Source organism: Leptodactylus fuscus, chromosome 3 (assembly GCF_031893055.1).
Source record: "Leptodactylus fuscus isolate aLepFus1 chromosome 3, aLepFus1.hap2, whole genome shotgun sequence".
In the NCBI taxonomy this organism is placed as follows: domain Eukaryota; kingdom Metazoa; phylum Chordata; class Amphibia; order Anura; family Leptodactylidae; genus Leptodactylus; species Leptodactylus fuscus.
The window spans coordinates 130,288,663-130,312,554 of record NC_134267.1 but is presented as its reverse complement, the minus strand read 5'-3'; the positions used below and the strand labels follow the sequence as shown (position 1 = coordinate 130,312,554).

Below are 23,892 nucleotides of genomic sequence, written 5' to 3'. Positions count from 1 at the left end.
TTTTAGGAGCACTTAATAAAAGTTAATTTTAATCATATATTTTTTGTGGCTGGTTCACTTTGTTGCTTTTATCCAATATTTGTAAACAAATTGGCAGGGGTCACATCACAACAATTGTAGATGAAGGGTAGACCTTGCCAAGTCCAAGCGGATTCAGTCAACAAGTGCCGGGTCGCATTTGTCACACTAACCCTATTCTGCCCCTCAAAAAAGATTATACCTATCACCCCAAGTGACTCCCGCCCTTACAAGGGCAGTACCAAACTGTACCCTTATACAACAATCCCTAGTAATCGCTACGCGTTTCTTGATGTGTTTGCAGCATTCATCAGGGGGCCTTACTCTCGCTACTACATTTCACAAACAGCTCATAGTAATGGGTCAGTTTAGAGACCTTACCACAGTGGTGGAAAAAAGTCAGCAACAAACATTCTATCAAGCTACAAATCCTGTCTATCAGGCTACAAATGAACTAGTAGTGGCAGTGGTGTTTGTTGTCCCTCTTTTTACTGTGTATTTTTATTGAGGATATTATTAAATGGACATTTATGAAATATTTGCATAGGGCCATCTAATGTGTTTAATGACGTTTCTTGCAATATTTCATTTGTGGCTGTGTGAATAATATATAGTTGCTGAATTAAAGTAATTTTTTAATGTAAATTAAAGTAAAATTCACAAAAGTTTGTTTTCGGCAAAGCTGTGCCTATGACTTCTACATGCTTGGCATCGTGCTCCTGATATGAAAACTTGAATCCTAAGTAGAGATGATTAAACCTGTCAAGATTCATTTTATTTCGAGGTTCCGGTGGCAAAGGTCCAAGATTCGTTTCATGTTGAACAAGTATGAACCACAACTTAACCATTTAATATTATGGTGGATGTCAAGCATTTAAATATGGTGGCCATTGTTTTATACAGCAGAGACCTGGTGACAATGCCTGCAATCAGTGCCTGAACTGATCCTGGACATTAACGACCTAGTACCTGGGTCATAGCTGACTGGGCACTATTTTCCCACTGGCGCTATTGGAGTGGATCACTGGCTCCTGGAACAAGAGCTTGGGGCAGAAATCCATTGCCATGACATCTGGGAGCATTGTGAGGGCTCCCAGGCTTGAATGGCAAACACTTCTATTACAGGCTGCTCTATGCAGTCTGCAATAAATGTGCTGTTATCTTAGAATTATTAGTATTGCAATTCATTGTATTAGTGATCAGACCACTGGGGTTCAGGACCTCTAGGGGGTCTGATAATTGCAGTAAAAAAAGTAAAATATAAAAGAAAGAATTAAAAATAAATAAATAAATAAATAAATAAATAAAACTTCAAATCATTCCCCTTTCCCTACAACATATAAAAGTACATAAAAAGTGAAACACATATACATTAGGTATCCCTGTGTCCGAAAATACCCGATCTACAAACTTATTAAAATCTTTTTCCTATGTGTTGAATGCTGTAGAAGGAAATAAATACATAAGGGCCGCTTCACACTACTGATACGCTGCCTGATTCTGAACGTTAAAACACGTTCAGAATCAGAGCGTATAAAGCAGATCCCATTCATTTCAATGGGGAGCCGGCATACGAGCGCTCCCCATTGAAATGAATGGGCTGCTTTTTACTCTACGAGCGCTCTAAGTGAATGGGAAGCGCTCACGTGTACGGCTCGGACTGAACCGAGCTCCGGGCCCCTTCACACGGCGAGCCGTACACGTGAGCGCAAATTATGTGGGAGTCTTATTAACAATCTGTAGAATAGGAATTCATAATTCAATCTCTTGCATAAGCTCTTACTGAAGGATCAATATATTCATTCACCTTCTGAAGGACACTTATGTAAAGCAGACCTGTAGACCTACAACACTTTTGTTGAGCGGAGGCTATTAGAGGGGCTCTATCACTAGATATACGTGTTATGAGCTAAAGATATGCCTGAATAGCCTTTAAAAATTCTTTTCAGGTGCTGCTATTAGTTTGTAAAAAGCCCCCCCTCCCGTTTGTTTCTTACCTTGGAAATCGATATGCAAATGAGTTTTTTCGTCCAAGCCCTCCTCCTCCTGCTTATTCACCGCCTCCATCGTAGGTGGTTTCTATTGAAATAACGCGCGTGCACAGTAACGCTCCCTCTGGCGCACTTCTGCACACGCTCCAGTGCCATTTTCCCGTAGAGAACATTGCAAGCTAGTGCTGGAGCATGCTTCATCGTCCTCTTCTTCCGTGGGATTGGTTCAAATCTGGCGCGTGCGCAGTATTGCTTGCCTCAAGGACGCGAGTGACCGCAGTGTGTAAACGGCGCCGGCGGCACGGGCGCCGCCATGTTTTGCCGATCGCCGCCCTCCAGAACGTCGCATGAGGGCAGTGATCGGTTGCTATGACAGCCGGAAGCCTATTGAAGGCTTCCAGGCTTGTCTCTGCACGAGATCTATTAGACGATGCCAGAGGCATCGTCTAATAGAAGTGCTGCGATTCTGCTATTCACTGCAGTACTGTAGTATTGCAGTGAATAGTATGAGCGATCAGACCCCCTAGGTTTCAAGGTACCTAAGGGGTCTGATCATAAATGTATAACAAGAAAAAAAAAAGTTTTTAAAAGTATTGAAAAAATTAAAAAAATATAAAAGTTCAAATCACCCCTCTTTCCCTAGATCAGCTATAAAAGTAATTAAAGAACATTAAACATAAACATATTAGGTATCCCCGCGCTCCAAAATGCCCAAACTATTAGAATATTAAAACATTTATCCTGTACTGCGAACAACGTAGCGGCAAAAAAAATAAAAATAGCCAAATAGCGTTTTTTTCAACACTTTGCCTCCTATAAAAAATTGAATAAAAAGTGATCAAACCATTAGATCTTTCCCCAAATGGTATCAATAGAAACGTCATCTTGTCCCGCATAAAAAGACACCACAACCAGCTCCATACATGGAAATATGAAAAAGTTACAGGTGTTAGAACATGATGACACAAATTTTTAGTATCAAAACATTTCAAATACTATATAAATTTGGTATCACCGCGTTCGTACTGACACGTAGAACACAGGTAACATGTCATTTTACCAAACAGTGAACGCTGTAAAAATTAAACCTATAAGAAAATGGCGCAAATGCATTTTTTCTCCAATTGCACCTCATTCTGAATTTTTTTCCAGCTTCCCAGTACATTGCACAGCATATTGAATGGTGCCATTACAAAGTACAATTTGTCCCGCAAACAATAAGCCATCATGTGACTCTGTGAACTGAAAAATGAAAAAGTTATGGCTCTTGAAATGTGAGGAGGGAAAAACGAAAATGCGAAACCAAAAAATGGCCTGGTCCTTAAGGGTTAAAGGCTATTCAGACATATCTTTAGCTCACAACACGTATATCTAGTGATAGAGCCCCTTTATATTTTGTATGAAAACAGAAAGCTTCATACACTGTGTAGTGGCTTTGTCTGGAAGAAGAGCTACAGTAGCATAGCATAGCTGCTACACATCGTATGGTGTTCCCTGCTTCTGGCTCCCTACACTTTGTAAGTTGCCCAAATCATCTGACATTGATGACCTATTCTAATGCCCAAAACTCCTTTAGAAAAGAGGGCACATAGGTTAAAGAGGAATTTCCATCTGCGAATGTACAACTATATCCACCGGATATTCCATAAAAGCTTGCTAAATGCAGTGATGGGAGAGAAAGGTCTCTGCATTAAATTGAGAAATCAGTTACATCTTTTAGAAGTAGCCATAAATGCCCAGGTGTGAATACCCCTTTAAGAGAAAAATAGATGCACAATGGAATGGGATTCTGGACCAGAAATATTTCAAAATACAGATGGAAATGAATAATTGTATAGTGGTTAGCACTGCAGGAGGAGTTCTAGGTGTTATACGGTTGTCTCAGCAACCAGACCCCAATTTACACTGTATCGTCTGCTGTGGATCACACATTTCACAAGAGATGAAGCTAAGGAGATCATAGGATAGTGTCACTTTAAATATATCCTATAATTTACAGTAAACGAAATAAATCTGTTAATCATCCCTCAGCTGAGAAAGAAATATACGTTCCCTGATTTATGCATGTAGTGATACTGCCATAAAAATAAATGTATTAGCTTATATTAAAGTGTCTGCAAGTTGTAGAGAATTGTTTGATTTGCCTTCCTAAATTGCTATCTCTTTTAATAGCAATTGTCCCCCGTAACCATGACTTCCTAGGTAATGTCCAGCAGGGCTATATATATTCATTTTATCTATCCCCAATGAAGTCTTGTTGAGCCACTGAGTACATGCCCTTCTTATGCGCACACAGTCCTGTCCTGCCACATTGATAGATGAGGATCACCAGCCTAAATCAAGACGAGAAAATATTGACTTTCTGGTGAACATGACAAACTGCATGAAACTGTTGCTGACCAAACACTTCTTTTTTAAGCTTCATCACCCCCAAGTGTAATTCCTTTAATATCCCAGTTACAGTACATGATCCCCCATGTGGTTATCTGTCTCCTAAGCCAGGAATTATACTAGTAACAAAACACATATAATTAGCTTATTGGCAGGTGGTATTGAAAAGTGCTGGACTATAAGGAAACCATTTAAAGTTCCTCCATCTGAGTGTGAATAATATGTCCATGTGTTCTGTCAGACATCATGAAGGGATCTTTATATCGATTTGACTTCACTTAATTATATGCAACTTAAGTCAGGGCTTTTCTAGCTTAGCTGCCGACTTCTCCACCGTCTCTCTGTGTTTGTAGTCCTTAATTAATTTTAGAATTGAAACAATTAGATATTTATAATAGATTGCAGTAGAAACAGACTCATGTATGACCAAAGATTGCTAGTGGATGGAATTCCCAATCTTGATACTATTTATTTTATGACATGCTACTGTGCGAGCGCTATAACTAAATGTGTGGCACATTTAATGGTACCTTTCATTCTCCAACTGGTGTCAATTGTAAAATTATGATGCAGACAAATATACCTACATCATAGTTGTGCTAGAGTTGCTATACAAATTCTGGTCATGAATAATTCTTCCATACCATAGAGCTGTGCTCAACTAGTGTTCAGCTCATAATGACTTTATTATACTTGCTGTTAACTGTGTCGTTCTACATAGGAATGACGCCTCCAGGTATGAAAATTGTACAGTTCGCACTGTGGTTGTGAATAGGTATGGAAATATATAAACATATGTCATGCAAATTAGAATAAAAAATACAGTAAATGGATTTGTTTTTTATTATGTATGACCTAGAAGTAGTACAAAACATTCATTCTGAAACCAGCTTCTACAAACTGGTAATACATTTGTGGAATTTTGTAAAAAATAAATAAATTCAAATTGACTTTGATATAGTTGGAGATGAAAAATGATTGGTATTCAAGCCAGTTGCTTTGTTAGTAGGGGTTTAGATGTGAACATAGCCTTGCCTCATTGTTATATGTTTCACTTTGTATTAATGAGCACAGGACACTTGGAATGTAATTTACATTGATTCTTTTTGCTAACGTCAATAGAATGTTAGAATACAATGGAAGTAATCAAGAGAATGCATAAATTGCCCTGATTTTCCATGTCTCTAAGCATCTAAATAGAGACCATATACGTTAATAGTTTTGGTGATAGACAAAAAAAAACCAAAACATGACACTGGGCAAAAAGAAATTGCATTGTAATCCTCATAGGTCTGATAGAGTGCTATATATCAAACAGTGCTTGTAGGGAAAAACATTATATATGCCATTTTTGGTTATAAAGACTTTGCATTATGCTTCAGATGAATCCTGTATACAGTTAGACATTGGGCCTTAAAGGGTACCTGAGTCTTCATGAGAAGTTGAAATATGTGCAATCTTGTTGGCAGTCTGTTCTATGACTGTGTAAGGCTTCATACATGATGTGCTATCAGTTCTTCTGCTTCTAATAATCACATTATTACTACAGCACATTTTAAATGTCTCCAAAGCAGGGGGCATGTACAATAAGGAGTAGTCTGACCCCCATCCATTATAACTTGTTTGGTTTGTTTACATGTAATTCTGCCAGGAGTAGCAGTACAATAGCAAACAAATAGCCGAGAAAAGCCCAAGTGACCATAATACAGAAGTTCCCAGGGGCACTAATCTATAAATATAGGGCAAATATATATGTTGGAAGAGAGCAATCCATGACCACCAACATTAAAGCTGCTTTTTGATTGTGACTAATATCTTATTTGTAATCACACAAGAAGCCAGAAGTAGATACAAGTACATAGAAGAATGTTTGTATATTGTAAGCTGTGAGATTTGCAGAATGTTCAGTGCTTTGCATACAAAAATGAGTTTGCAGATGTCCTGTCCTGTAAAGGAGAATCGGCTCCTCCCATCTGCATTTGCTGTGTGTAAGAGAGAAAAGACCACCCCCTCCACTCACTGTGAACCCCTCTTGCATCTATAGAGGCAAAGCTTCCGTGACAACAGGGAGTGAACCTTAAACTAGCTACAAGGGAGATAACTAGTGGCAGGAACTTTAGATTAGATTTTCCAGGCAAAAAGCAGCAACAACTTTAATTTACCCCTTAACGAAACACACCTTAATATTACAGCACTGCTGCCTAGATATTAACTCAATCCACTCCACTATTACAGAAGACACATTCTGCCACTCAGACACTCCAGAGTGTTCCAGCACTCCCTGTCACCCCAATATGAGCGCTGAGTGTTAACTCCTTAGATGACACGGTCATGGCATCTATAAGGTTTCCACAAGTGTACTGCACCCATTGCGTGTTCTGGGATTGCAGATATGTATTTTCGGTAGCCCTGAGTATGATCAGTGACCCTGGGTCTACCTGTGCCACATACCTGGTTTATCCTGCTGATATAAGAGGAATACACTGCAATAAATGTGTGCCCTAGTGGGCCAGAACAAAAAGATTGCCCCTTTTCTATATAAAATGAGTTAGGTAAAAAAACAAACAAAACACCAAACCTAAAAATTAATAAAAACAATACAAACAGTATTTGGTATCAATGCATCTGTAATAACACTTACACTAAAACTTATTTAACTTGCATGGTGAATGTTGTGAAAGAAAATGTAAAATATACGCTGAAAGTAATTATTGTTTGCCATCTCGCCTCACAAAATAGGCATAAAAAGTGATCAAAAAGTCAAAGCCTGGAAAAATTAAACCTTCAAACAAATCTGTGAACAGAAAAATGAAAATGTTACACCTCTTAGTAGATGACAATGCAAAACCAATTGATTTCTTTACCCAAATGAGTTTTTGGTCTACAAAATTATTAATATATAAGAAAAACCAATATAAATTGGGTATCGCTGTATTTGTACTGACCTACAGAATGAAGGAAACATCTACTTATACTGTATGCCAAAAATTTTTACAATGCAAAAACTTATGTTTTTTTTTTTTTAAATTCACCAAGAACCAAGAAAGAGTTAACTCAATAAGTGTACACAGATTTATATAGTTTGGTTTTTAGACACCATGACATTTTCACAGAGCCCCTGAAATACCAGAAAAGTGGAATCCCTTGACACGTGACCCCATTTTGTAAACTACACCCTTGAAGGAATTCATCCCAGCAAACAGTAAACATTAACCTCAACTCCAATTGAATTCATTTTCTGTAAATGGCACAATACAAATAGGGTAAACAAGAGTGACCGCGCTTCTCCAAGATCTTGGTTGTCTTACAGAATTTGATGTACGTCACATATGCACCTCTGTGCATCTAGGTGGCCGAGTAGGGAAGGCAGCGTCTATCGGTAAATGACACAAGATCGACTTAATACACAGGTAGGTATTGGAAGGATTCCAACAGACAATCGGGTTCCGCGCTCACTTGGGAGTAAATGATGTTCAACGGATAGGAATTTGATCAACAAGTAGTAAATTACAATAAACTACTTGTTGATCAAATTCCTATCTGTTGAACATAATTTACTCCCAAGTGAGTGCGGAACCGGATTGTCTGTTGGAATCCTTCCAATACCTACCTATGCATTTTCTGTAAATGAATGAGCATCTGATGGTGAAAAGTAAAAATGGAAATTTTTTAAAAAATATGTAATTTCAGTACCCAATATGTATTACACAGCTTGTGTTAGAGATGAACACTTCAAAAGTTGTTTTGCCTGGGATAACCGCTTAACAGTTTTTGATGTGTGTGCCTCTGTTGACATATGTGGGCCTTGTGACATATGCAGGCATTGAAATGGTGTGTCTCTGGAAATTAAAACATTTATTGAAACACTTAAGGGTTAAAAATGCTTGCTACACCACTTTATAAATCCGTTGATGTGTGTAGTTCAAAATGGGGTCATATGTCAGCGGATTCCATTTTACGGGAAATTCAGGGGCATAGTGGCATAATATCTAAAAACCAAAGAGCACCCCTTCCCTTCTGTGCCCAGCTGTGTTCCCAAACAGCAGTTTATTTAATATATGCAATTGCTAAGTCCAGTATCCTGGATACAACAGTGTCATACATGTGGGCATAAACTGCTGTTTGAGCACACAGCAGGACGCAGATATAAAAGAGTGATATGTGGCTTTTGGAGTACAGATTTAGGCAAAATCTGTGCTATGTGGCATCCTGCAACAAAAAAGCGCTGCATAAAAAAAACGCGGTGGAAATGTGTCGCGGTTCTTCCTGCTGCGCTTTAGACATAAAGTTCACAGAGCTTTCCTTTGTAGGAGTGATTCGGGATTGGTAGCGTTACATTACAACTCTGTTTCCTTTTTCAAAGTGTAGCTAATGCGACCCAGATAAACTAAGAAAGAGAGACTATATCTATAAGTGCAACCTCCAAAACTTCCTCCTGACCACGATTAGTACTGTTTACCTGTAAAGAAAGACTAAACCTAAAGATAATTGCTTACTTACATACAACTGCTAGAGTACTATACTTACAATCTTTATGTGTGCATCAAGTGTAACAACCCCTGCTACAAGAAACGGCACTTCAGCATGAGAAACTTGTTGCAAATGTTGTTCCGTTGCCATTGTATTATTGAAATAAGTGTCAGTAAAAGTTCACTGCAATGCAAACAGTGCAACCAGTATGACTACAATACTGTTATTTCCCTGGCCCTCATCTACAAGTGGGTGGAAGTATCACCAAGATATAAAAGAGTATAATAGTCACATTGTTAGCTTCTTCTGACTGCTCATTGACTATATATAGTACTGTACAAAAATGCTGCAAAGTAAGAACCATCTTTTCTTTCAATTTGTTTTTTTACTAACTGCCTTTCAAAAGCCATAACTTTTATATTTTTCCATTCACAGAGATTATATTTTTCAGGACAAATAGTATTTCCATTTAATATTCCATACGAAGTACTATGAAGCTGAAAAAAACTTCATAATGGGCTGAAAATAGAAAAAAACCCTGAATTTTCTTATGTGGCACTGGGACTTTCGGGTCCCATCAGGCTCTAGGGCTTGGATACAAAATATACAACACCTCAGTATACTCTATGACTACTTTCCTTCCTGCCTGTGATGATTATAGATATTTTTACATTTTGGAAAAAAAGACATTTTACCTTATCAAAATATAATTTATAAGGGAGTCCAGGAAAATCAATGTTATTTTTTCCTTCACATTTAAAGGGGCTCTATCACTGGGAAACATCATTTTTAGCTAAGCACATACTTCCATAGCATTTAGAAAGGCTATTCCACACCTACCTTTTGTATGTAAATCCCCTCAGTAGATTTTGAATAAGTCAGTTTTTATTCATATGCTAATTAGCTTCTCTGTGCACTCGGAAGTGTCTGTGATCACTGCCTGCTCTATGTGTGTATATATATAGCAGAGATGAGTCATTAGCACTGCAGCCTCTGCTGTACATACGCATTAAGAATATCAGAGAGGCGTGCACAGTGAGACTTCCGATGCACGGAGAAGCTGCTTAACATATGAATAAAAACTGACTTATTCAAAATCTACTGAGGCAATTTACATACAAAAGATAGGTGTGAAATAGGTTTTCCAAAGGCTGTGCAAGGATGTGCTTAGCTAAAAATGATGTTTACCAATGATAGATCCCCTTTAAGGTAAACCTGTACAAGGTTATGTCATGAATTACTAAAGAAAAATGGTCAACTATTAGAGTTAGGCTGTGTTCATATCTGCATTGGGGTTGCAAAATGACCTACACTATAACAGATACCTGACTGACCCCATTATAATCAATGTAAACTTTCCTGATCCTTTTTTTTTTTGTCTGTCATATAACAAATCCATCCCTATCAGGGATTTCAGTTTTTTGTTCCAATAAGTCCTTTGCTTCTAATTGTCATACTCAACCCATACATGACATAAACTTGTTATTTCCAGCAGTGTAAGAAGTTATAACAGGTAAGAAATGTTAGTGAAACCCTAAAGGAAAAGAAAGAGTTGCACCCTCTATAATAACAGTATGGAATCAATAAAGAAAAGCATTTGAGATTGCTGGGTTGCAGACAGAGAACATTAAAAGCAAAATAATACTGAAGATCCTGTTTTTTTATAGCTATTATATTGTAGTACAGGCACAAGCAGAAATGATATGTTTGGGGCCCTAATATTAGCCCCTGGAATATGACATTGAATGAGAATAAACCAAAATATGAAAAAAGCTCTTTTATGGTTTTCAGGTAGGTGAAGGACAATATAGTCCAAGTTACAATGTATTTGGGAACAAAAGATACAACTAGAAAAGCAAATGCTCTCATGCATGTAAAAAAGAAAAAATAACATCTGTACAAATGTTTGTGGTTAAAAATACCCTACCACCTTGAGTATATACACTCACCGGCCACTTTATTAGGTACACCTGTCCAACTGCTCGTTAACACTTAATTTCTAATCAGCCAATCACATGGCGGCAACTCAGTGCATTTAGGCATGTAGACATGGTCAAGACAATCTCCTGCAGTTCAAACCGAGCATCAGTATGGGGAAGAAAGGTGATTTGAGTGCCTTTGAACGTGGCATGGTTGTTGGTGCCAGAAGGGCTGGTCTGAGTATTTCAGAAACTGCTGATCTACTGGGATTTTCACGCACAACCATCTCTAGGGTTTACAGAGAATGGTCCGAAAAAGAAAAAACATCCAGTGAGCGTCAGTTCTGTGGGCGGAAATGCGTTGTTGATGCCAGAGGTCAGAGGAGAATGGCCAGACTGGTTCGAGCTGATAGAAAGGCAACAGTGACTCAAATAGCCACCCGTTACAACCAAGGTAGCCAGAAGAGCATCTCTGAACGCACAGTACGTCGAACTTTGAGGCAGATGGGCTACAGCAGCAGAAGACCACACCGGGTGCCACTCCTTTCAGCTAAGAACAGGAAACTGAGGCTACAATTTGCACAAGCTCATCGAAATTGGACAATTGAAGATTGGAAAAACGTTGCCTGGTCTGATGAGTCTCGATTTCTGCTGCGACATTCGGATGGTAGGGTCAGAATTTGGCGTCAACAACATGAAAGCATGGATCCATCCTGCCTTGTATCAACGGTTCAGGCTGGTGGTGGTGGTGTCATGGTGTGGGGAATATTTTCTTGGCACTCTTTGGGCCCCTTAGTACCAATTGAGCATCGTTGCAACGCCAAAGCCTACCTGAGTATTGTTGCTGACCATGTCCATCCCTTTATGACCACAATGTACCCAACATCTGATGGCTACTTTCAGCAGGATAATGCGCCATGTCATAAAGCTGGAATCATCTCAGACTGGTTTCTTGAACATGACAATGAGTTCACTGTACTCCAATGGCCTCCACAGTCACCAGATCTCAATCCAATAGAGCATCTTTGGGATGTGGTGGAACGGGAGATTCGCATCATGGATGTGCAGCCGACAAATCTGCGGCAACTGTGTGATGCCATCATGTCAATATGGACCAAAATCTCTGAGGAATGCTTCCAGCACCTTGTTGTATCTATGCCACGAAGAATTGAGGCAGTTCTGAAGGCAAAAGGGGGTCCAACCCGTTACTAGCATGGTGTACCTAATAAAGTGGCCGGTGAGTGTAGTTCCTATATATCCTATGTGTCTCCATGGTTATGGATTTCAAGCAAACCGTGTCCATAAGGAGCCTGCAGCCTGCTGACAAAAATGGTGTTTTTTTTTCTGGAAAAATCAGACTTTTTAAATCTTTCACAGATCAATTAAATGTGCTATATAGGGTCAGAGAACTATGACTGCTATCTTTCAGAAACAGCTTTACTGTTGTCCATAGCACCACTCATTTCAGCTGAGCTGCAATGCACACACCATAGATAATAGACAATAGTGGTGCTGTTTCTAGAAGATAGAAGCCTTGTCTTTAAGTGCTTGTGTAATCGTCTATTCACTGCCATCACTGGCTGGAAACTTGGAAAATGTTATCTTCAAACTTTGAATGTCTAAGAATTCCCAATGAATATCTGAATCAAATGAAGAAATAAAAGACTTCATACCATTTCTTCCTCCTTCTCTGTCTTACCCGTTTTATATTGCACAGAAAATAGGAGACAAAAATCAAGATAAACAAGTCTGAAAAATATTGTTGATATTTGGTGGTTTAAAGAGGACCTTTCATCACTTGGGGCACATGTGGTTTTATATACCGCTAGAAAGCTCACAGGGCACTGAATTCAGCGCGCTGTCGGCTTTCACGATCTGTGCCCTGGGTGAAGAGCTATCGGTGCAGGTACCTCCCTCCTCTCCTGATAGTACTCATCCATAGACAAGTACTGGGGGAGGCGTTCCTCCCCGTTCTCACAGTACAGTGCTATAGATTGTCAGGAACGCCTTTCTGACGGTGTTGAGCTACGGTACTGGCACCGATAGCTCTTCACCTGGGGCACAGACAGTGAATGCCAGCTTTCTAGTGATATATAAAACTGCATGTGCCCCAAGTGATGAAAGGTTATCTCTATAAGGATTCATGTTTAACACCAGCATGGATATAGACAGTTAATGTGGGACAATAAAGAAGCAGTGGTGTAGCAATAGGGGTACTAATCTCTAGAACTTGGGACCAATTGTCTATGAAGTTACATAAGAGAGCAGGGTACCAAAATGATGCAATGAATAATTGAACAATGCAATAATGCCTCTCACTATGTAAATGAATCCACTCTATAGTGTATATAAATTCTTTAAGCCTTGTCATTAATATATGAGATGACATGTAAAGTCTTTGGTGGTTCACTAGGATAAGATAAAGTTTCATCATGGAATAAGAAAATCTCTTGGCCAATATGCTAGACAGGAACAGCACAATACTGAATGTATGGATATGGATGAATTGTATTTTTGTAAACATGCAAAATAATTAGGCATTATTGTAATATCGCATAAGCCATATTTCGCAAAGCACATACATCAGTTTAACATCTGCTGCTTCAGGGCTTTATTTGACCTGTGAGTCCACTTAGAAAGGTGTCATGGCTCACAGGCTATCAGCCGCAGTATCTCTTCGACCTTTGTAAGCCCATTCATGCTCAGCTTTGACAGGAGTAAAAATTCAAGGCTCAAAACAAGAAAGAAAATGTTTCATAAAAAAAAAACCTTCCACCTTTTGAACAAATTTCATTTTCATCCAGAACCTACAATACACCTCAATTAACATTTCATGACAGTTCTCTGAAAATTATTTCTTGTATGGTGCTGTCAAGATCAAACTTGACTTTCCATATTTGTTAAAATATTGATAAAATACTTTATGCTATGCATTCCTCAAATGTGAATTACAATATGTCAAGATGGAAATGTTGCTGCATCTGATATGTATCTATACATTCTGTAAAATAAATGGCAAGTGACACAAACAACCTGTGAGGTCACAGATTCGGGAAGCCTTTCCTCCAAGGTCAAATGTATACATGTAAAGAGATTGATTGAACAGCTGAAAGCCAGAACCTTTCTTGTTCAGGATAACTAGGTTTTAACACCTAAATCCAATTTCTTATTTCTGTCTTTCTTCATCAGCTCAGCTCCTCAGGTCTCTGTTCTATTAGGGATCAATTGAGTTGTGATAAGACAGCAAGCAGACAGAATCTAAAACAGACTCCCATCAAGCTTGTGTATAAGGCTTGTGTATAAAAACCTTACAAATGCTGATTTTATTGGAAAAATCTCATATTTTTATCTGCTCCATTAACACAATTAACTCATTATGACATATTTTGATTTCCAATTTAAGCTTCTCAAGATCAATGAAATTGCCCTTCAAGTGATTGCCCTGGAGACTAACTTTTTTTTGCCCGAAGGGACAATATAAATGTTCAACTTACGAGGATTATCTTTCCTTACTGAAATCCTCAAGAGACTTGGGACGGTGTCTTGGAAGGTAATGTTGAACACCATATGCCTGCGTAATTCAACAAAAATTATCTCTAACACATACGTATGCAATAATTTCAGTAAGATCAAAGGCATTCAGCAGACCATGAGTGGTGCAGAAATTGGAATGTCAAATGTTCCTATATTGTGTCATTACTGAATATAATGTCAGACTGTAGCTTTTGCACTGTAATACATATGTTCCATCCCTTACTTAGCTGGACCTGTTCAAATTTATGTGCTCATCACATGACCATGGACCATAAATCACATGACCATGGTCAGACTTTTATCCACTAGAAATAACAGAATGAATGACAGCAAGCCGAAATCTAGAAAAACGTGAGGAATTGATACAGAAAGTATATAGGAAAATTGTATATCTTTTTATTGTACATTTGTTTGTCAATATTGGTCTGAAAGTGGCCAAGCCCTTTACACAGTCAAAAGTCTGCCCACCAGCTTGTTTCAGAATACAGGAGGTGAGAGGAAGTGACAGAAGGCAAAGTTGCAGACAAAGGGAGAGCAGAAGACCCCTTTAAGTATGGGCACAGTTATATGTATTCTACACTCACTGACAAAAAACATAACACACCAAAAAGAAGTTATTAGAAATGAATGAAAGTTTATGGCCCAGATTTACTATGGTGGCATTGGTGTAAACCTGTCACATCTTTGGTGCAAAGTGGTGTATTTCTGGTACAAAGTGTTCATCTAGTTTGGGCTGAATTTTTTTGATTTGCTATACATGTGGGTGCTTAAATGCGCCAAAAATGTGTCAAAGTTGTATTTTATAATTCTGATGCAAAGTAGGACAACTGAAAGGTAGTATAAACTCAGACTAGACATCTTACAGATACAACAGGTTTATCATTCAGCATTAGCCACTGTGAGAACTATACATATCTGAAGTCAACGGTGGCTGTCTGTCAAAGGCAGAACATATAATTTGCACCATGACACTAAATTTCCTTCTACTAAACATCTGGAAATGGATGTGCGCAATAGACTATAATGACTGTAGTGTCAACCTACCCATATTTGTTAAGAGTGTTTTCTTGCGCTTGTGATATGTTTTCCAACCAGAAAATACATGTACCCAAGCAGAGTGTCATATAAGCACACTCTATGAAGTATTTTTAGGTATCTTTACATTAGGGTCTTTCAGTGTATGCTAAGATACAGTTAAACCAATAGACACATTTGACTTATAAACAAATTCTAATTATCGTCTCTGCAGGAAGGGCATCTAACTGTTCTATTACCTATGACATCATCATACATATGAAAAAGTCACCAGAAATAGCTGAAATTATCAGCTAACAGCCAATATTTCATTCTTTAAACCCCATAGTGTTCAAAGACTCACAAATATTTAATCCGATTACTTCTGATACTGATTTGCTTGTACAGATCTAAAACATTTCTATTTATGTGTTTAGTGGTCCTCATTGAATCTTAAAACCAGTCTGTAATCCCTACATAAATCCACGCAGGTGTCTATAAAATAGCATTCAAGGATTTGTCTGGTTGACTTTGTCTAGAATTATATTTTCAAGCTTCAAATAAAGAATCAATCTTTTTTTAATATGTAAGTTTATTAAATCCCTCCTTCCTCCACAATCTTCTTCAATGTCACCTTCCACTCAGTTTGGAGTATGTATGCTTTACTCTTTTTTTGGTATTTTGTTTACGACCAAATACAATACAATTTAAGCACCTCTCTAAAGGTTTTTTGAGACTTTCCTCTTCCTGAATTTTGCACAATGGTGTTGATAATTTCAGTAATATTATTCAATAGAAGCCTCTCTTAGTCAGAGCCCTTAGAGTACAAAATATAACAACTTCTGCTGTATCCTGACAGCTGTATGGCCCAGAATTTCATACTACTGTAAATGAAGATAGTCTCAAAGCTGCATGTTATAGCCAGTTCTCTTAGACCCTGTTTTCAACCTGTACATTCATGTTTACTCCTAATGCATGACATGGCTCAGAATTTCAGACTGAAATATGGCTGTATTATTGGAAAAGCTGTCCGACATCTGATGGCACGAGAGGTGTATTAAAACATGTACCCTGCTTAAATAACTAGTGCTATGGCCATCTGGATTTAATTATGATGCTCTGTAGCAGTCGAGGGGTCTTAATAAGGCTCTGCAGCAGATGAAGTGTGTAATTTCCATATCCATCTTTCAATATTATGTGATATCAAATGATGACATTTCTAAGTGCTAGTTCATTTTATCATATAATTACACACTGTAGTAAAAATCTTCTAAATCTTCTGAATCCAAATTTTATGATATATTGGGGTGACACTCATCACCTATTCATAGGACAAGTGATGTGTCTGATCAGAGGGATTCTAACCTACCAATCGTGAAAATGGGGACACCATGTCTCCTAGTATGATTGGAGCTGTGGTTGAACATGCATACTTCTACTTTATGAGCCCTGCCAAAGATTGTGAGTTCTGTACTTGGCCACAAGACCCCCATTTTCATAACTTATGTGGGTCACAGTAGTGGGACCCCCAAGAAGTTTAAAACATTTTTACAACCACGTTAACTGTTATAACATTTGTGTTACTAATAAGACTAATGTAATTTTCTGACATCATCATAGTTAGAGAACAGGTAAGGGGGTGTTCATACTACCGTTGGTGTCCGCTCAGCAGTGTCCGTGGCTATTGTCCGTTCAATATTTTAACAACGGACACTAGACTGTCAGAAGTCCATTAAAATTTCCTTTCATTTCAATGGGATTTTATTGTGTGTGTTTGTGTCCTTTAGTGTCCGTTTATGTCCATTTGCACCCATGTTTGTTTTTTTCCAGCGGACATAAAAAAAATCCTACATGCAGGACTTTTCTGTCCATTAGAAAATGCCCATTTTTTTTTTTTACATTGAGGTCTACGGGAAACGGACATATATCGGACAGTAACTGATAGCCATCAGTTACTGTCAGTTTTTTGTCTGTTATGATAGGTATCGTTTTTTTTTTTTTTTTTTTTTTTTTTTAAATGGACACTTTCATAATGAACTCCAATGGTAGTGTGAACCCTGCCTAAGGGTCTTAGTGGTGTTAAATTGATTTGTAGATTAGTACCATGAGCTTGTTAGAGGTTCCTTCAATAATTTCTAATGGAAAGATATAAAGTCCTTTCACTTTAGTTTAGAGTTTTTAAAATTTAAATTATTTTCAGAAATTTTAAAAATAACGGACTAATAGCACATACTGTAGTCACCAGCTGCTAGTTGCCATCTACACCACCTAGGTGCACAATAAGCACAGTAATAATATGTTGTATACATGTGTGATGAATCAAACATAAGTACAAAAGGCAAGAAGCAGAGTTATGAAAGAGAAGTAGTTTACTTATTTTTCTGAAATTAGTAGTATTAGTTTATAGGTATTGGTGCCCAATCCACAGCCAGCAGTTTATTAAATATCCATAGAAAGTAGAGATCTAAGAACCTACTCAATATAGTTGCCTGGATGTATACAATTGAATCGTTCCAAGTAAGGGTTAATTCAGAAATCTAAGACATATATTGCATACTTTTTACGATATTAATACTATAATCTATTATAGTAAAAGTCAAAGAGTACGGTGATAATGCGATGAATAGTAAACAATACATATAAAATGCCAAGCTGTTTTTATTTTTTTGCTTTTCTGTCAATTTTATGGAACGCATATTACTCATGGTTATTGCAATGTTAGAACTAGCACTTAGCCAAGAATAAATAAATCTGCAGTTGCACTTTTGCCCTAGATTTTACAGAAAAAAGGCATTATTAAGAAGGACCATTCATGCTTAAGAAAACAGAAATGCAGCTAAGTGGAACATTTTAATGGATAAAGACAGTGAGAAAGACATGCATTCTATTGATAACATTATATGCTTATACAAAATACCTAAAAGTAATGTATCACATGTCTGAATTTTGTGTTAAAGCTGTATATAGATCTAAGAGTATGTTCAGATGGTAGAAAATGAAGAGGAAGTTGAGTCGGATTCCTCACATTCCTCTTCATTTTCCACTCCCCCTCGCCCAGCTCCCTGCAACAGAATGTCAAAGCAGAACACACATGGCAAGATTGAGCAGGAAGCTTATTTTTTCAGCATTCTGTTCCAATATCTACCTTCCACTGAATACAATGCGAAGGCAGAATGAGGATGGAATCAGACACTGATTTGGAAACAGAATCCTCCATAAAATCAGTAGCAGATTCCACCATGTCAAGATAACCTTAGACATTAATGGCATATCCACAGAATATGCAATAAGTTCAAGCCCCACTCTGAGACCTGCACCTATGTCCAGAATCAGTTTTTGCCAACCTCTCTCCTTCCTAGTGAAGCACTGAGAAGTTGGGACAACTAGGTGGAGAATAAATGGTAGACTAACTGCGTATGTGCACAGCTTTCTCCATTCAACTTTATAACAGAGAAACAGATGAGAGCAATGCATGGCTCTCTTTCATTCTTGATGCAACAAGCCAAAGACCACCTCACCAAGAAGGAAGGGGTAGATGAACGCCCATTCCAGAGGTAAGTTTGGGTCCCTGCATCTATCAATAATGTATGGCAAATTCCAAAAATGTCATAATTTTAGAGTGAAAATCCTGATATAATTCAACAATACAAATGTTGTATCTATAGTACATATAGAGTAATGGGTTAAAAACTATTGTAGTTGTGATACTGACACAAAACAAAGGACCTGCCTTTAATTCTTTATCAACATGATCTGTCAAGAACAAATGTTTTTAAGAGCCACAGAAAGAGATCCATAGCTTTATTTATGAGCGCCATATTTCAGGTCCCTTTCTCCAGACAGAGTGATAATGATAACAGTTTCAAGAGAAAGATCAATCCTTTCCATTACAAGATATGTCAAGCTTGAAATGATCCATTTGAATTAGAAAGTTTCCTTTGTTTTGTTGGTTTTATAGATGAGGCTATTCAAGACTGTAATGGGAGCAGTAACATACAGTGATTTATGGAGAATGGGTGAACAAATTATCACTGCATAGTGCACACATGATGGATCTATGGGCGAAGCATATGGTTACCAGTGATAAAATATAAAACATCACAATACATAGGAAAGATAGGGAAAAGCTCTTTATGAAAATGGGCAATAGACAATACAGAGATGGAGTCAAATTCAGATCTAGAGAAGTAAACATGAATATTGCAGTTATATCTATAGAAAGTCTTCTAAGGTCTGAGCATATAGAGAGACATGATCTACTGCAATTATACAAAATGACAGAACTTGGCATACTGGATTTTATTGGTTTGTTAGACAGATATTTTCATTAGTTTTACAGCTATTTTTATACATGATAAAAGACAAAAGATGAAAGATTCCTATTGTGATTCATTGGTTGAAATTCTACTCCACAAGTACCCATACACCCAATAAGGTTTCCCTTCCATTATGTGTAACTATTTGAGTCTCTTGGGAACTTGAAGTCCCTAGGCCCCAATGTAAAATCTATAATGTGGCCCCTACATAGCCTTTGCTATTTACACTAGTGGCATATTTCATGTAGCAGAAGGCCTCCTTCAGAAGTTCAGGTCCCAGTAGCAACTTCACCCACAACTCTACACCCACAATGGCCAGGCCCCTGGACTCTTATGTCTTTCTTTATGGGATGATGAAGTCTGGTATAGACTCTAGATGATGTGTGGTGCACACTGAAATTCATCCCCATATAGTAAAAACCTTGTAGAACATTCCTTAAAGATGAACCAGTATGCTTTCCACTTGTTGCAGAATATTTTATGCAGATAAGGCAGAATGTATTTTATCTACCACCTCCCCAAGAATATTCAATAGCCACCACTTACAGAGTTACAGAGCACATTACAGTGATAGAAACATGAGGCAGTTATTGCAGAGGGAGCAAGCCTTCAGCTCTCTGGAACACTACTCTTGCCATTCAGACCCCTTCCACCCCCTTGAAGCACTACACCAGGTGTAGGCAACCTTTGGCAGCTGTTGTAAAACTACAACTTCTAGCAAGCATACTTGCTCTGCTTTATTGTCAGAATTGATCCTCCAATGTTATAACATCATCCATTCTACTTGAGCTGCAAAAGCAGTGATCCCAGGGCTGAAGGCCCGCCCCCAGTGCACCAACTGCCTAATTTCCATAAGACTTTAAAGGTGTTTTTCTTCAAGTCTATAAAAGTGACAATGCATAACAGATGTATGTTGTTTATCACAGTAATGTGTAACATGCTGTTGGGGAGGTAATAGACTTTCTTTAATGTCCTATATGTTACACTTATCCATCTATCAATATCTTTTGATGACCGGTATAGTACTTGTTTTCCCCACTATATGGGGTCATCAACCAGGTTGGATTACTAATATTTTCTAGTTTTTATTAGCAAGTGCATACAAATTGTGTACTGTCATGATATTGTGATTTATTATTTAAAAGCTATATATATATATATATATATATATATATATATATATATATATACAATATATACTATATATATATATATATATATATATATATCATTTAGAAACTGTATATTGCATCTGTTGCTGAAGCTCTCACAGGGAATTTACTCAGAACAACCAATTAGATACTGAAACTATGAAACCTTTTAGCCTGTTGTAAATTTATGAGGTGCCACAAATTAAAGTACATTCACACGCACACTTAATGCTTGACAAGCTGTAGCTTACTAAGAGAATGTGAGAGACACTACGCACTAAGCACAAAGAACACATTTTCAAAAACCAGAGCGTTGACTCCCTCTGCAGACTGTTTTGTTAACACTAGTTGCTATAAAAATATATTTCTGCCCACAAAACATTGTGATTTTAGTCGTTTTGCTACAATTGCACTGGAATATTCTGAAACTCCCTTTCCCCATAAACCCTTCTCAAATATATAAAGCAAAGAGCTTTGGACACAGCCAACTGAAGGGATTGCTTCTCACTCCAGTAATAGAGAAGAAAAATGCAGAAATATCCTACTGTACATCCTACTGTCCGCTTGAATGCCAATACCTACTACACCTAATATATGCTCATATATCATCACTCAATTGTAATATAGTTTAAAAGCATATTTTGGCAAGGATAAATTATTCTACAATATGCATAGTTCCCTCAGACTAGGACCATAGCTAGATACGTATAATGCACATTTGTTCTAATCTTGTTTCACAGTCCACACATGCCAGCTTTTAGGCATCTGCGAGGGGCTCTGTGAAGAGAACAGCAGGGTTTATAGTGACATCAGAAAGTTTGCTGGAGGCATGAGCACTAGTAAGTGTGCTGGGAACTGTCCACCAGCTGCAGTGCTGAAACTGCTGGACAGGTAACTTCTGCCATACTCTTCCATCAGCAAGCATGATTATTGACCAAAATTAATAATAGCTTAGGGATAATAGAAACATAACACATACAGAACCTAGGCTTTGTGTAGTGAATGATAAATGTATATGGGTAGCTGTCATGATTAATGAACTATTGACACATATTTGGAAAATACCTCCTGGAATAGCTCCAGACTGTAAGTGTTGTCATCATCTGCAAAGAAGACAACGCCTGCTGGGTACTCCTGCTGTACAGGTGCCTGGACTCCGGAGCGCTTTGGGTGATGAGGAGTCTTGGGTTGGTAATGTTGCCTAAGCCAAGCCAATCCAGCATTCCTCTGTTCTGTAGCTCGGGGTAAGCCCGATCGTTTGTATCTCCTTGATGTGGGCACATGCAAATGAGTGGCCCTTACACCTGCCCCTGCCAAAAAGCGGCTAACCAAATCTGTCGGATGTGGTGAATCCTCTACTACTATCCAATGCAATCGTGGGACCTGACGGAATGTGTTGGCCAGGCGAGTTAGCTCTGCTTTCTGCACAGGTCGGCTGTAAGTAGGGGTGATGGCATATATAACAGGCATAGTGTTGTTCTTTGCCCACTGATTTTCAGGGCTAGTCACCTGTTCTTGGTTAGTGGTCCATAAAGCCATGCTGGTGTCACTGGGCTGGGGTCGCATCAAAGCTGCTCGACCAATCCTGTGCTTCCAGTATGGAGAATAGTGACGGACAGGGGCAACTCTGTTGGAGTTAGAGGGTTTCCTGGTATCTATATCAATAATAATAACAACAATCAACACCCAAGGAAGAAGAATGAAGAAACGACTGTAGAAAACAGACTTCATCTTGGTCTTAGAAAAGTAAGACCACCGAAACAAAACTCAGGCAGCCTTAATATTCTTCCGTGTTAAATCCAGTGAAGTGGAGGAAATCCTAAAGACCCCAAGCCTTGCAGACCCCAGTAAAACAATATGACAATTGCCATACAACTGCTTTCAGGCAATTCCTTGAATTGTAACACTTCCTAGCTCTCGTGCAGAATTACATAGTCAAAGAAAACACAAGGACAGGCTGCAGCTGTACAGACGACTCTTCATTTCCCATAAATCCACTACCTATTTGTGTCTATTGGTGCTGCTTGAGAGTCATTATAAAGCTCCTGCTTTGTATCACTGACTTCTTCTACAAGCCACATGAAATCCAAATCAAGTCATATCATTAGCCTTCAAGAAAATAGCTCCAATAATAATCTCCTGAGGACTGCTTCATAGATAAACTCAGAACAGGACAGGAACCAGGAAGACAGAGTAACAAGCAACTAGCCCTCAGCACACAAGGCTCACACATCCACTACATGTTATTCTGCTCCCCGAAACTTCTTGCCTTCTCAGCATCCATGTGCTCAGGATTCTGGATGAAGCAAAATAATACATCTCCAAATAGATTGCGTTTACCAGCACAGCATGGACAGCAGGCAGGTCAGAAGGATTGGGGAATTTTTGCTGGTTCTTGCTGGTGCTGCCTGGAAAGCTGCGAGGAGTTGGACTGTGATTCTGTAATGAGAGCTTCAGTGATGCACTGGATGTGGCAGAGTTGGATTGCTGCTCCCTGCATCACTCTGCTTCTCCCACCCCCTCTCCTCTTTGTTTCTCTTTCTTTGCAGTCCGATGAGCTGCTGGGTGGGGAAGAGGGAGGAGAAGAATACAGGGACCCCCTGTGGCTGGCCATGAGAAATGAGATTGAAAGGCTCTTCTAATGTAACTGACTTTAGCAATATACAGATAGATTCTCTCCCTTCAAGCCTCATATTGTTTGGTGTGTGCGGTTTTTAATCTCTCGTTCATTGTTTCCCAAAGCTTGGACTAATGTACAATAAGCACAGTGCTGAAAATTCCCCATCATATCCCTGCACTTGACAACTCAAGTGGATGGAGAGAAGGGAGATAGTTATATGCAGAAGTACTTGATCCAAGGTTGCATAGAAGAATATAACTGTACAAGGACGTTTGACACAGGTGCCAATCCGATACAATGTACACACAACCCTCTTGTAGTAGAGTTCTTGTTTAGACACATTTGATTCCTGGAAGTGTTCTTCTCTTTTAGGTAGATATCAGCAGGGTTGCACTTAAAAGAGGGCGAAACACAAGATGTCATTCCTATTGCACAAAGGTGTAGGCAAAACAATATTACTGAGTACAT

General features: G+C 38.4%; 1 protein-coding gene across 1 annotated transcript in view; it reads right to left on the bottom strand.

Moving 5' to 3' along the window:
- Window positions 1–23,322, bottom strand: part of B3GAT2 (beta-1,3-glucuronyltransferase 2) — a 142,333-nt gene extending 119,011 nt beyond the window's left edge. The window contains exon 1 of the mRNA XM_075268362.1: window positions 21,870–23,322. Coding sequence (XP_075124463.1) covers window positions 21,870–22,535 — 666 coding nt within the window. The 5' untranslated portion in view covers window positions 22,536–23,322. The remainder of the gene's footprint in view (window positions 1–21,869) is intronic.
- Between the last annotated feature and the right edge of the window lie 570 nt (window positions 23,323–23,892).